Here is a 15,056-nt window from a genome sequence, read left to right on the forward strand (position 1 = left end):
CTCACCAGGTCCAGAATGGCGCCCCCTGCCAGTCACAGTCCCAAGTCAAAAGGCTGCTCTCAACTCCCCTTGCCTGCAGGGCACAGGCACCCGTGTGTGTTTGTGTGTGGTTGGGCCTTGGGTCACCGGGCTACGAGGAACAGGAACTTCTATGTAAAATCAGTCAAATGAAACGCTGGCAGTAATTTGAAGTTGAAAAATGCCTTGTTTAAGACCACCCTGGGACCCAGAGGGGCACGCATGGCTGTAAGTCTGTGGCAGCCCAGCCATTAGCGTTTCTTTTCTTTGAGCCTCTCTAAGTACAGCTGCAGGGACTTCTGGATGGAGTCTTTGGAGATGAAGCTGACGAAGTTCTGCACGTCCGCATCACGCTGCGTGATCAGGCGGCTGGCTGTGGCCTTTCGCATCATGGCCTTCGTCAGCTGTCGAGCATGGTCTAAAGAAAATGGGACCTACCACTGAAATCCCGCTTTCAGGGCAGTGGGGTGACTCCCAACTTACATTTATTTATTTATTTTTTTGAGATGGAGTCTTGCTCTGTTGCCCAGGCTGCAGTGGTGGGATCTCGGCTCATTGCAACCTCTGCCTCCTGGGTTCAAGTGATTCTCCTGCATCAGCCTCCCGAGTAGCTGGGATTACAGGCATGCGCCACCACGCCCAGCTAATTTTGCATTTTTAGTAGAGATGGGGTTTCCCCATGTTGGCCAGGCTGGTCCCGAACTCCCGAGCTCAGGTGATCCACCCATCTCGGCCTCCCAAAGTGCTGGTTTTACAGGCATGAGCCACCATACCTGGCCCTAATTTTTTCTTTTTTTTTAAGAGAAAGATCTTCTCTGTCACCCATACCGGAGTGCAGTAGTGTGATCATGACTCACTGCAGCCTTGAATTCCTGGGCTCAGGTGATCCTCTCACCTCAGCCTCCCGAGTAGCTGGGACTACAGGCGTGCACCACACCGCCTGACCAATTTTGTATTATTTATTTATTTTTGAGATGGAGTCTCTGTCGCCCAGGCTGGACTACAGTGGCATGATCTCAGCTCACTGCAACCTCCACCTCCTAGGTTCAAGCAATTCTCCTGCCTCAGCCTCCTGAGTAGCTGGGATTATAGAACCGTCACCACGCCTGGCTAATTTTTGTATTTTTAGTAGAGAAGGGGTTTCACCATGTTGGTCAGGCTGATCTTGAACTCCTGACCTCAGGTGATCCACTCGCCTTGGCCTCCCAAAGTGCTGGGATTACAGGCGTGAGCCACCGCGCCCGGCCACTTAACGTGTTATTTTCACTCAATTATATTATGAAGAATATTTCCATGGTGCAGGAGGCTGAGGCAGGAGAATGGCGTGAACCCAGGAGGTGGACGTTGCAGTGAGCTGAGATTGTGCCACTGTACTCCAGCCTGAGGGACTGAGTGAGACTCTGTCTCAAAAAAAAAAAAGAAAAAAAAATATTTTCCCATGGCACTGAATATTGTCTTACAGGACGGGAAATGGCAGAACAGCCTTCAGTTACTTGTATCAGGGTTGGTAAATCTGGCTTCCCAAGGCCCTGAAGCTATGAATGGTTTTTACTTTTTTGAGACCGAATCTGTGTTGCCCAGGCTGGAGTGCAGTGGCATGATCTTGGCTCACTGCAACCTCGGCCTCCCAGGTTCAAGTGCTTCTCTGGCCTCAGCCTTCCCGAGTAGGTGGGATTATAGGCACCTGCCCCCACACCTGGCTAATTTTTATATTTTTAGTAGAGACGGGGTTTCGCCATGTTGGCCAGGCTGGTCTCAAACTCCTGACCTCAGGTGATCCACTCGCTTTGGCATCTCAAAGTGCTCGGATTACAGGCCTGAGCCACTGTGCTGGGCTGGTTTTTACATTTTTGAGGAGTTGAAAATCAAAAGGTTAGTATTTTGTGACAAGTGAAAATTATGTGAAACTCAAATTTCAATGTCCATCAATCTTTTTTTTTTTTTTTCTGAGATGGAGTCTTGCTCTGTCACCCAGGCTGGAGTACACTGGCATGATCTTGGCTCACTCCAACCTCTGCCTCCCAAGTTCAAGTGATTCTCCTGCCTCAACCTCCCAAGTAGCTGTAATTACAGGCACGTGCCACCATGCCCGACTCATTTTTGTATTTTTTTTTTTCTTTGAGACAGAGTCTTGCTCTGTTGCCCATGCTGGAGTGCAGTGGCGTGATCTTGGCTCACTGCAAGCTCTGCCTCCCGGGTTCACGCCATTCTCCTGTCTCAGCCTCCCAAGTAGCTGGGACGACAGGCGCCTGCACCCATGCCCGGCTAATTTTTGTATGTTTAGTAGAGACGGGGTTTCACTGTGTTAGCCAGGATGGCCTCGATCTCCTGATCTCGTGATCCGCCCACCTCGGCCTCCCAAAGTGCTGGGATTACAGGCGTGAGCCACCACGCCCGGCCCATTTTTGTATTTTTAGTAGAGATGGGGTTTCACCATGTTGGCCAGGCTGGTCTCGAACCCCTGATCTCAAGTGATCTGCCTGCCTCAGCCTCCCAAAGTGCTGAGATTACAAGGTGTGAGCCACCGCGCCTGGCCCAGTGTCCATAAAGCTTTGCCAGAACACAGCTACACCTGTCAGTTTACGTCTCCTCCGTGGCTGCTTTCTGCCACAAAGGTCTTACCTACAGAGCCCACAAGCCACCTGGCCCTTTAGAGATGGCATTTGCTGGGCCTGGTGTATACCGTCGCTGACATGACCAGCTCTATTTCCATGAAGTGGACAACTGTCTTTGTGGTAGGTTGAAAAGTGTGTCCCAAAAGATAGGTCCAATTCCTAACCACAGCTCTGGAACCTGGAAGTGTGACCTTATTTGGAAAGAGTCTCTGCAGATGTAATTAAGTTGGGATCATCTTGGATTTAGGGTAGGTCCTAAATCACATGGCAGGCGTCCTGAGAATGGAGAGACCTGAGACCCATGAAAACACAGGGGAGAAATCCACGTAAGGATGGAGGCAGAGATTAGAGCAAGGTGTCCACAAGCCCAGGGAGGCCTGGAGCCAGCAGAAGTGGGCAGGGGCACGAAGGAGCCTCCCCTGGAGCCCAGGGAGGAAGGGCAGCCCTGCCCACACCTTGATTTTGCACCTCTGGTCTCCAGCACCGTGAGATAAACTTCTGTGGTCTGGGCCACCCGGTCTGTGCTGCGTTGTTACAGCAGTCTCCTGACACCCACATGACTATGATTCTGAACAGTCTACTGCAGTCACGATGTCCACAGAGAACCTCTGGGTAGAGAACCTTCTGGTCTCCCCAGCATCATCGGGCGCCCGCCATGCCCTGTGCCTCACCTGGTGTGGTCATCCACTGGGCTATCGCTGACAGCGCAGTGCTCTGCACCTGCTCCTCTGGGACCACCTGGTCCACTATGCCCACCTGCAGGGCCTCTGCCGGTGGGAAAAGTAGCCCCAGCTGCAGCGCACGCTCGGCCGCCCGGTGCCCGATGACGTTCTCCAGGGTGTCTTTGAACCTGGAACGCAGACACCCGCTCACCACGTGGCCCCAGGTGGGTCGGTTCCCTCCACGACAAGCATGGAGTGTGGCTACAGCCCCGGACCTTACCAGAAAGGGGCGACGATACCCAGCTGGGTCTCGTTGAGTCCTATGCAGTACCTGGGGTTGTCTGCCAGGACACGGTAGTCACAGGTCAGGGTCATCAGGCAGCCTCCAGCAGGGCAGGCTCCCTGCAGGGAGAGGCCAGACAGGGCTCTTAGACTCTTATTTGCTGCTGGTCCCAACCGCATTCCAGAGGGCAGGGTCCAAGGATGCCAAGTAGGGCCTGTGCCCTCGGTGTGCCCCAACCCCCACAGGGCTCCATACCCACAATGGTCTGGGCTGGGCTGGGTGTGTACCAGGAAATGGATGGGGAAGGAACTGGCCCCTTAGTGCTGGGCAAGGAGGGTCTGAGGCTCGTCCTCAGCCCAGGTCGTTCGTTCTTAGGCAACAGAAAATCACTTTTTAAAACCATTCAGTTAGGGGAGCGAGTTGCTTGTCCTCTCAGAGCTTTTACTCAATGCTAAAATGCCACATAAGGATTTAGTCAGAGCTGTCATGCCCCACGGGGGCCCCATTACCACCCCAGCAGCTAGCGCCACCAGAATGTCCTGGGAACCCCACACTCACCCTGTGGTCACTGCAGGCACCCACTGCCCCGCACAGGACCCATCCTGTCTGCATGGCCATGCACCCTTGAGGCTTCTCTCACACCAGCCCTCCCCTTCACCAGGCTCTGGCCCACACCCAACGTGTCACAGCCACCCCACAGGACACCCTGGTTCCCGAGGTTGAGCCTCCACGTTGTCCTCAGCTTCCCTGGCCTTCCTTGGGGAGGGATGGAGTGATGTTTCCAAAATGTGGGTCCGATCACCCACTCACCACACACAGCCTCCACCCAGGCTGGCATCAACCCCAGGCCCTGGTCCCTACCCACTGGCTCTTTTCTGGGTCTTGTCTGACAGACCCAGGCAGGCCCCTCACCTGAGGCCCACCTTTTCAACACGCCATGCGGTCTGCCATGGCACTCATCTGTGCACATCTCAGGGTCTCCCCAACCATTCCCTTCCCCTGTGAGAGATTCCAAGGGCAGGACAGTGTCTGCCCCACCCCCCGGGGCTGGCCCAGAAGAGCCAGCGAGGCCACCTGGTACTGGGGACACTCACATTGATGGCGGAGACCAGCACCAGGTTGGACTGGTAGAACCGCAGCCACAGCTCCTGCACTGCCTTCCAGAACTCGGCATAGTGGGCGGGGCTCCTCCCACACATCTCTGTCAGGTCCAGGCCGGCTGAGAAGACACCCGGGCAGTCCTGCAGGGGGCGCCAGGGCCACGCACCCATCAGAGTCCACCTCCCAGCTGGCATCACAGCAGGAAGACTGAGGAGCCCAAGTGCCCAAGGCACACGAGGGCCAGGTCACACTCAGGGTGTGGGTGCTGCCCCCATGGAGCCAGGACTAGGCGCTCCAAGGACTCGGCCTAGGCTTCTCCTGGACCCGGCTTCCCTGTACTTTCCAGAACATTCTTCCCTTTCCTGCTTCAAACTGGATAGGAGAAGACAGGCAGGGCCAGGCACCTCCCAGGGACATCAGAGCGCCGGCCCTCTGGCTCCGCACGCCCGGCTCGGGCAGAGGAACCCAAAGGTGTGGTGAAGACTCCTGAGAGTTCAGAGGAGGTGCATGTTCTGAATCATTCACCCACAAAGGGCCAAGCAAGCCACGGACCGCCGTGTGGACCAGGAAGTGCTAGGGTGGGAGAAGGATCTGGAAAGTGTGGGTTTCTCAAGAGCTACCAAGGGCGGGCGAGGGGTGAGCACAGGTGGGAGGGACCCTCCCATGGCTAGAGTAGCGGGTGCCAGCACGGGGGCCTCAGACGCCCAGTCAGGGCTGCTGGCCAGGGAGGTGGGCTCGGGGAGGAGTGGAAAACCCACCCTGGGGCCCCTGCACGGTCACAGCACCCTGAGCAAACAACAAAGGTGCCTTCCCCTCTGCACGACACAGCACGTTTTCCTCCCGAGGGCCGGATGCCCCAAGGCTGTGGGTGAACTTGTTCCTGCAGCCAAACCCAGCTCACCCTGATTCACACAAGCAGAGGTGGGCAGATGTTTACCCCACACTGTCCACAGAAAGGACGACAACCACCTAATGTGTGTGAGGAGGCGGGGGCCGGGACAGATGGGATGGCCTCCACATCCTCAGGTCATGTGAAAAAGCCAGGAGCGGTGCGGGTGTGCAACGCAGCTCCACTGTGCCCAAACAGACGTGAGCTGCCGCCGCACAGAATGGGCAGGCGGGTTCTTTGTTTCTACAAAACGCGTTCTACTTCCATTACTCAAGACCCAGGCCCGGCGTAGTGGCTCATGCCTGTAATCCCAGAGATTTGGGAGGCCAAGATGGGAGGACTCCTTGAGGCCAGGAGTTCAAGACCAGCCTGGGCAACACAGCAAGACCCCATCTGTACAAAAAAGTAAAAATTAAGCAAAAAAATTAACCAGGGGCAATGGCTCACACCTGTAATCCTAGCGCATCGGGAAGTTGAGGTGGGAAGACTGCTTGAGCCCAGGAGTTCAAGACCAACATGGGCAACAAAGACACTGTCTCTACCAAAAATTTTTACAATTTTCAAGATTCAAGAACCGCTTGAACCCAGGAGGCGGAGGTTGTAGTAAGCCAAGATCACGTCACTGTACTCCAGCCTGGGCAACAGAGAGACATTCTGTCTCAATAAGTACACAAGGCTGGACACGGCCAGCACTTTGGGAGGCCAAGGTGGGCGGATCACTTGAGGTCAGGAGTTCTAGGCCAGGCCCTGTAAAGCTACCCCAGCCTCCGAGGACCCCTCACTCCTGTCACCTCGGCCATGGCCCACCTCCCCTCAGGGGTCTCATCCTCCTGGGCCTGACACTACTTATTGCCCCTCCGCGACCCTGGTAATGACATCGTTCCCACAGATGCCACGCCTAGCGTTCGCCAGCACTCAGGCAACACTTAGAGTCCCCTGAACAAGAACTCAGACCAAAGAGGTTCCCCCTCTGAGAACTTGCCCCGAAGACTGGCCCACAGAGGATCAGAGAGCACGGGCATTGTTCGCAGGACTGGCTCAGGGCACCCAAGTGATCCTAGCGGGGAGCACCCCAGGAACCCACCACCAGGTGTGCTTAGGATCCAAGGTGACCCCATAGATGCATGGCTCTCCCTCACTCGCTGCCCACAGCTCTCCCCAGTGTCCGCCTGGATGACGGCCCAGGCCAGGAAGGGTGTCTCCCGGGAATTCTGCCTACCGGGAAGGACGTATCCCGGGAAGGCTGTCTCTTGGGAAAGCTGTCTCCTGGGAAGGTTATCTCCCAGACTGGCCCACCTCCACCTTTGGGAATGATCTGCTTGAGGCCCGTGACAGTTTGGCTCCCTGCTGGGGCACACCCACACCGTGCTCCTGGAAGCCTCCCGTGGAGGCACCTGGAGTCCAGGGTGGTGGGGCTGCTGGCTGCCTGCACCACCTGCCGGCACAGGCTCTGCCTCTTCCCATGTGCAACAGGCCTGTGCTCCTATCAGAGAACTTGGGCAGGGGTAGGGAGCGGAACGGACACCTACGGAGGTCAGGACGACACCGCGGAAGCTCCTGTCACTCTCCAGCTTCTCCAGGCAGATGACCAGCTCCGTCAGAAACTCCAGGCTCAGGGTGTTCACCGGGGGGTTCTTCAATTTCATCACAGCCACCCCTAATTTAAAAAATGAGAAGAGATGTAATCCCAGCACTTTGGGAGGCCGAGACGGGCGGATCACGAGGTCAGGAGATCGAGACCATCCTGGCTAACCCGGTGAAACCCCGTCTCTACTAAAATATACAAAAAACTAAGCTGGGGCGACGGTGGCAGGCGCCTGTAGTCCCAAAGCTACTCAGGAGGCTGAGGCAGGAGAAATGGCCGTGAACCCGAAAGGCGGAGCTTGCCAGTCAGCTGAGATCCAGCCACTCACTCCAGTTTGGGCGACGGAGCGAAGACTCCGTCTCAAAAAAAAAAAAAAAAAAAGAGAGAGAGAGAGAGAAAAGAGAAAGCTCATACCTGGCACTGGAAAAGCACTCTGACGAGCCTGCACCCTCAACCAAGCCGTGATAGCTGTGCATTTGGGGGGTTTTGTTTACTTATTTATTTATTTAGAGACGGAGTTTCACTCTGTGGCCCAGGCTGGAGTGCAGTGGCGTGATCTCAGCTGACTGCAAGCTCCGCCTCCCGGGTTCACGCCATTCTCCTGCCTCAGCCTCCCGAGTAGCTGGGACTACAGGCGCCCGTCACCACGACCGGCTAATTCTTTTGTATTTTTAGTAGAGACAGGGTTTCACCGTGTTAGCCAGGATGGTCTCAATCTCCTGACCTTGTGATCCGCCCACCTCGGCCTCCCAAAGTGTTGGGATTACAGGTGTGAGCTACCGTGCCCGGTCCTATTTTTTTTTGAGATGGAGTTTCGCTCGTTGCTCTGGTTGGAGTGCAATGGGATGATCTTGGCTCACCGCAGCCTCCGCCTCCTGGGTTCAAGCGATTTGACTGCCTCATCCTCCCCAGTAGCTGGGATTACAGGTGCGTGCCCCTACACCCAGCTAATTTTGTATTTTTAGTAGAGACGGGGTTTCTCCATGTTGGTCAGGCTGGTCTTGAACTCCCGACCACAGGTGATCCACTCGCCTCGGCCTCCCAAAGTGCCAGGATTACAGGCGTGAGCCACAGTGCCTGGCCTGGGGGTTATTTTTTATTAATTCTTATTATTTTTGAGACAGAGTCTCGCTCTATCACCCAGGCTGGAGTGTAGGGGTGTGATCTCTGCTCACTGCAGCTTTGACCTCCTGCGCTCCAGTGATCCTCCCAACTCAGTATGCTGAGTAGTTGGGATTACAGGCACGGGCCACCATGCCCAGTTAATTTTTTTGATTTTTTAGTACAGACGAAGTCTCATTTTGTTGCCCAGGCTGGTCTTGAATTCCTGAGTTCAAGTGGTCCTTCTGCCTCAGGCTCCCAAAGTGCTAGAGTACAGGAGTGAGCCTATTGTTTTTTAAATTGAAGTAAGATCGATATAACATAAATTAACAATTTCATTTATTCCATATAAACTGCATGCTTTTTAAATTAACCATTTTCTTTCTCTCTCTTTCCTTCATTTTTTTTTTTGAGACGGAGTCTCACTCTGTCGCCCAGACTGGAATAGAGTGGCGTGATCTCGGCTCGCTGTAAGCTCCGCCTCCCGGGTTCACGCCATTCTCCTGCCTCAGCCTCCTGAGTAGCTGAGACTACAGGCACCCGCCACCAATCTCTGCTAATTTTTTTGTATTTTAGTAGAGACCGTGTTAGCCAGGATGGTCTCGATCTCCTGACCTCGTGATCTGCCTGCTTCGGCCTCCCAAAGCACTGGGATTACAGGCGTGGGCCTCTGTGCCCGGCCTCTTTATTATTTTTTTTGACAGTCTCACTCTGTCATCAAGGCTGGAGTGCAGTGATGCAATCTCAGCTCACTGCAACCTCCACCTCCTGGGTTCAAGTGATTCTCCTGCCTCAGCCTCCGGAGTAGCTAGGACTACAGGCATGCACCTCTACACCCAGCTAGTTTTGTATTTTAGTAGAGATGGGGTTTCACCATGTTGGTTGGCCAGGATGGTCTTGATCTCTTGACCTCGTGATTCACCCACCTCGGCCTACCAAAGTGCTGGGATTACAGGCGTGAGCCACTCTGCCCAGTCAAATTAATCATTTTCTATCTTTATTTTTTTTTGAGACAGAGTCTCGCTCTGTCACCCAGGCTGGAGTGCAGCAGTGCGATCTCGGCTCACTGCAGCCTCTGCCTCCTGAGTTCAAGTCATTCTTCTGCCTTAGCCTCCCGAGAAGCTGGAATTACAGGCACACACCACCATGCCTGGCTAATTTTTGCATTTTTAGTAGAGAAGGGGTTTCACCAGGTTGGCCAGGCTGGTCACGAACTCCTGACCTCAGGTGATCCTCCTGCATCGGCCTCCCAAAGTGTTGGGATTATAGGCATGAGCCACTGTACCCAGCCTAAATCAGCCATTTTTAAGTGAACAAGTCAGGCACTTACATAATTCAGTATACTGACTGTGTTGTGCAACTATCGCCACTGCCTAGTTCCAAAATCTTTTCATTGTCCTCAAAAGAATCCCTGTCCCCATTAGCAGTTGCTCCCCATCCCACCCCCAGCCCCTGGCAGCCGCCAATCTGCGTTCTGTGTCTACGGTTCTGCCTGCTCCGGCCATTCCATATCATCAGGATACCACAGTATGTGGGCTTTGTGGCCGGCTTTTTCCACTGAGTATCATGTGTTCAAGGCTCATCCATGTGGTCATTACTATTTATGTTTTTTTACATTTTTATTTATTTATTTATTTTTTGAGAGAGAGTCTTGCTCTGTCGCCCAGGCTGGAGCGCAGTGGTGCGATCTCGGCTCACTGCAAGCTCTGCCTCCTGGGTTCATGCCATTCTTCTGCCTCAGCCTCCCAAGCAGCTGGGACTACAGGTGCTCACCACCACGCTCGGCTAATCTTTTTTTGTATTTTTAGTAGAGTCGGGGTTTCACCGTGTTAGCCAGGATGGTCTCGATCTCCTGACCCCATGATCCACCTGCCTCAGCCTCCCAAAGTGCTGAAATTACAGGCTTGAGCCACCGCGCCTGGCCTATTTATGTATTTTTTATTTTTATTTTTTGGAGATGGAGTCTCACTCTTGTCACCCAGGATGGAGTGCAATGGAGTGCTATGAGCTCACTGCAACCTCTGCCTCCTGGGTTCAAGGGATTCTCCTGGCTCAACCTCCCAAGTAGCCAGCATTACAGGCGCCTGCCACCATGCCAGGCTAATTTTTGTATTTTTAGTAGAGGTGGAGTTTTGCCATGTTGGCCAGGCTGATCTTGAACACTCCTGACCTCAGGTGATCCGCTTGCCTTAGCCTCCCAAAATGTTGGGATTACAGGCGTGAGCCACCACGCCCATCCTATTTTATTTTTTTGAGATGGAGTCTCGCTTTGTCACCCAGGCTGGAGTGCAGTGGCACGATCTCGGCTCACTGCAACCTCTGCCTCCCGGGTTCAAGCAATTCTCCTGCCTCAGCCTCCCGAAGAGCCGGGATTACAGGCGTGTGTTCCCATGCCTGGCTATCTTTTGTATTTTTAGTAGAGGGGGTTTCACTATGTTGGCCAGGCTGGCCTCGAGCTTCTGACCTCAAATGATCCGCCCACCTAGGCCTCCCCAAAAGTGCTGGGATTACAGGCATGAGTCACTGCGCCTGACCTCAGTCATTGGCTATGTGTGTGGTGAGCAGCATGGATTTAGACCAAGCTGGTGTTCTGGTAACAAGGACACTGGGGGGAAAGGTAAAGAGACCAGAGATGAGCATAAGATAACCAAGGAGAGGCCGGGCACAGTGGCTCACACCTGTAATCCCAGCACTTTGGGACGCCGAGGTGGGCGGATCACAAGGTCAGGAGATCGAGACCATCCTGGCTGACACGGTGAAACCGTTTCTACTAAAAATACAAAAAAAAATTAGCCGGGCGTGGTGGCGGGCACCTGTAGTCCCAGCTACTTGGGAGGCTGAGGCGGGGGAATGGCGTGAACCCGGGAGGCGGAGCTTGCAGTGAGCCAAGATTGGGCCACTGCACTCCAGCCTGGGGTACAGAGCGAGACTGTGCCTCAAACAAACAAACAAACAAACAAACAAAAACAAAACAAAACAAGGAGACTCTGGAAGAGCTTAGACATCACGTGGGAAGTGGCTACATTCCTGGCATAGGGTGGGTACTAAATATTCCTTATTTATTTATTTTTTTTTCAGACAGAGTCTTGATCTGTTGCCCAGGCTGGAGTCCAGTGGTACAATCATAGCTCACTGCATCCCCGACCTCCTGGTCTCCAGTGATCTGCCTCAGCCTACCCAGTAGCATACAGCTCCGCACATGGCTAATTTTAAAATTTTTTTGTAGAGATGGAGTCTTGCTATGTTGTCCAGGCTGTTCTCAAACTCCTGGGCTCAACTGATCCTCCTGTGTTGGCCTCCCAAAGTGCTGGGATTACAGGCATGATCCATGGCGCCTGGTCAAAAACATACACATATATATTTTTTTGAGACGGAGTCTCACTCTGTTGCCCAGGCTGGAGTGCAGTGGCGTGATCTCGGCTCACTGCAAGCTCCACCCCCTGGGTTCACGCCATTCTCCTGCCTCAGCCTCCTGAGTAGCAGGGACTACAGGTGCCCACCACCACACCCGGCTAATTTTTTGTATTTTTAGTAGAGACAGGGTTTCACTGTGTTAGCCAGGATGGTCTCGATCTCCTGACCTCGTGATCCGTCCGCCTCAGCCTCCCAAAGTGCTGGGATTACAGGAGTGAGTCACTGGGCCCAACCTCAAAAACACGTATCTTAAGGTATTGGAATGGATAGCGTGGACTACACAACATTGTGAATGTACTTACTGCTACTGGGTTGTACTGAGCAAAATGGCTAGAATGGTAAATGTTAGGTATAAACTTTTTTTTTTTTTTTTTTTTTGAGACAGAGTCTCGCTCTGTCGCCCAGGCTGGGGTGCAGTGGCCGGATCTCAGCTCACTGCAAGCTCTGCCTCCCGGGTTTATGCCATTCTCCTGCGTCAGCCTCCCGAGTAGCTGGGACTACGGGCGCCCGCCACCTCGCCCAGCTAGTTTTTTTGTATATTTTAGTAGAGACGGGGTTTCACTGTGTTAGCCAGGATGGTCTCGATCTCCTGACCTCGTGATCCACCCATCTTGACCTCCCAAAGTGCTGGGATTACAGGCTTAAGCCACCTCGCCCCGGCCATATAAAATTTTATGCTACACATACACACACCACACCACACATTAACCTCCAGAAAAAAAGGAAAGGTTGGTGCAATGACAATTTTTTACCCAGGCTGCCTCCTCGCTTCTATCCATATAAAATCAGACAAAGTAAGTCATGGGCACGGGGTGGGCTACCGACTGTAATCCCAGCACTTTGGAGGTGGAGGCAGGCCAGATCACGAGTCAGGAGGATCGAGACCATCCTGGCTAACATGGGTGAAACCCCGTTCTTTTACCTAAAAATACAAAAAATATACCTGGCGCCTGTAGTCCCAGTCTACTCGGGAGGCTGAGGCCAGAAATGGTTGTGACCGGGAGGGCGGCAGCTTGCAGTGAACAGATGATTGTGCACTGCACTCACAGCTAGGCCGACGAGCCCGAGAACTCCGTCTTCAAAAAAAAAAAAAGAAAAAAAAAAGGCTAGACAAAAAGACAAAAAGTGAGTTTGGGGTCAGAAAGCCAGGCCTGACTGGAGATTGCAGTGAAGCCAGGACGCGCCATTGCCACTCCAGCCTGGAGCGACAGAGCATGCACTGTCTCCAAAAAAAAAATAAATTTTTTTTTGCATTTTGTTGTGGCTACTCAAATATGTACAGAAATGATCGCCTCGAATCACAGTTTTTTACAAAAAATCAGTGACGACTGGTGGTGGGGCCCTGTAATTGGAGCTACTTGGGAGGCTAAAGAGGGAGAGGCTGCTTGAACCCAGGAGGCACAGGCTGCAGTGAGCCGAGATTGCGCCACTGTACTCCGCCTGCCGAAAGAACAAGACTCCATCTCCAAACATAAAGAAACAGAAACTCAGTTTGTAGCTTGGTCTGGGTTTGTCCCTCTCAGCTTGTAGGTAAGGAGCCCAGACGGAGAGAGGGAACCAAAAAGAGGCACGGGAGCCGGGTGTCTGAAGCTCGTGCAGTTGTGGGCCACAGCCTCTGGATCTGGGGGTTGGGAGGGCAAGGTGCCTGTGGCACCTACTTGCGGAGGGGGAGGGCCTCCTCTCAGGAGCACAGCCAGGCGACTGAGGCCTGCACCGGGAGGTCCGGGCTCGCATGTCCTGGATGAGGCAAGCTGCTGGCTGCCTGGGCCGTGATCTTGGGGCCCTGCAGCTCGCCTCCGTCTGGGGGAGCGCGCAGGCTTCTCTTCCCAAAAGTACTTTTTCTATCCTTTTCCAGTGGGTTTTACCCAAGTTCTGATCGGGAGGGTGGGTACGAGATCTCTGTTGCCACATTGGGTGTAACACAAATTTATTCCAAAATATTCTTTTCCCACTTCACAAACTGAATAATTAGATAACAGCTCATATCTCCGTTATTTACTTATTTTTTAGAGACGGAGTCTTGCTTCTGTGCCAGCTGGTGTGCAGAGGCACAAATCTCGGGCTCACTGCAGGCCTGCACTCCCAGGTTCCCAGCGATCTTGCCTAGGCCATCCCAGGCAGCTGGGATTTACAGGCAGGCACCACCACACCCAGCTAATTTTTTTCTTTTATATTTTTAGTAGAGATGGGGTTTCATCATGTGGCCAGACTGATCTCGAACTCCTGAACTTCAGGTGATCCGCCTGCCTCAGCCGCTCAAAGTGCTAGGATTATAGGCGTGAAGCGCACCGCGCCCGGACTCCTACAACTTTAAAAACAAGAACTTTTGTCTCATGACGAACGATTTCCAGTATGAGAGGCAAGGTTCATGTTTTAACCTTGGTTCTAAAACAGCAACTGAGCGTCGACAGACGTGTTCTCCGATAGCGCCCCGAGCGCGGACCCCGCGGGGTCCCGGCCCCACGCCCGCGCTCCTCGGTGCCGCCGTCACCTGCGCCCGCGTCCGCTACCACCAACACCCGGCTGGGCTCCCGAAGCGCCGCGCGCCGGCCGTCCGCCTGCTCTGTCCGCCCGAGGGCCGCGCCCGGGAGCTGGCCCCCTGCGAAGGCAGCGCGGAGGAGCCCGTTAGTTCCACGTCCCGGCCCCGGCCCCGGCCCCGACCCCTGCCAGCCCCGGGTCTCGCACCCGCGCGGAGCAGAACGCGCGCCGGGACTCGCAGAGCAGCCGCCAGCGCCATCTTGACCAGAACGCGCCTGGTGAAGGTCGCGTGTTAACTGGTCTCCTGGGGAGGGGGCGGAGTCCTCCCCCAGGAGCAGGCCCCGCCCCGTTCCCAGAGGCCGCTCAACGCCTCCACCTACCGGCGGAAGCAGCCGCCCACCGCCCGCCGGGTTCATCACGGGCAGCCGCGCGCTTCAGGGGCAGGCACCTAGATCCGGGGCAGGGCTGGCCTACAGGGAGACGCAAGGAGGTGCGGACCCACTGCTGACGCAGCCACGACCAGCGCAGCGCCAGGGCAGGCTCTTCTACCGCGCGGGACACCGTAGGCAGGAGGCTGCCGGTGTTCGTGACCGCGAGCTCTAGGCCAGGCTCAGCTATTGCAGCATCGGCGCTGGAAAGGCGATCAAAGCAATGAGCCCTACACACGGGGTCCGTGAGGGAGGCCAGGGGCTGCCTGGAGTGAGCCCAGCCTCCCGCCCCTTTGGGAACAGGATCAGAGCTGCAGGTTTAGTCACCGAAGTGGGGGTGGGGGCAGCAGAACCTGGCGGTAAGAACAGGCCACACGCCTTGCTCAGCACAACGCCAAGTGCACAAAGGTCGGACCCCAGTGGCACCTTACATTTTTATTTGTAGAGAAATGCCAAAGGATAAGAATACAGTCTGTTCCCAC

The 15,056-nt window shown here is 54.4% G+C and overlaps 1 protein-coding gene across 2 annotated transcripts; it reads right to left on the reverse strand.

The window, feature by feature from the left end:
- Nucleotides 1-185: 185 nt before the first annotated feature.
- On the reverse strand, nt 186-14,468 carry ECI1 (enoyl-CoA delta isomerase 1). Of its 2 annotated transcripts, none has more exons than XM_017858428.1 (7): nt 14,354-14,468; nt 14,160-14,267; nt 7,098-7,225; nt 4,673-4,819; nt 3,576-3,697; nt 3,305-3,483; nt 186-436 (listed from the first exon to the last, which is right to left on the reverse strand). In XM_017858428.1, exons 1-7 carry the CDS (start codon nt 14,403-14,405, stop codon nt 270-272), a joined length of 903 nt encoding a protein of 300 aa, XP_017713917.1. In that variant the 5' UTR covers nt 14,406-14,468; the 3' UTR covers nt 186-269. The 2 variants fall into 2 exon arrangements, with proteins under 2 accessions (XP_017713917.1, XP_017713918.1); XM_017858429.1 differs by lacking the exon at nt 186-436 and adding an exon at nt 2,493-2,925.
- Nucleotides 14,469-15,056: the final 588 nt, after the last annotated feature.

The sequence above is a fragment of the Rhinopithecus bieti genome, unplaced genomic scaffold (genome assembly GCF_001698545.2).
Source record: "Rhinopithecus bieti isolate Rb0 unplaced genomic scaffold, ASM169854v2 scaffold_47707, whole genome shotgun sequence".
NCBI lineage: Eukaryota > Metazoa > Chordata > Mammalia > Primates > Cercopithecidae > Rhinopithecus > Rhinopithecus bieti.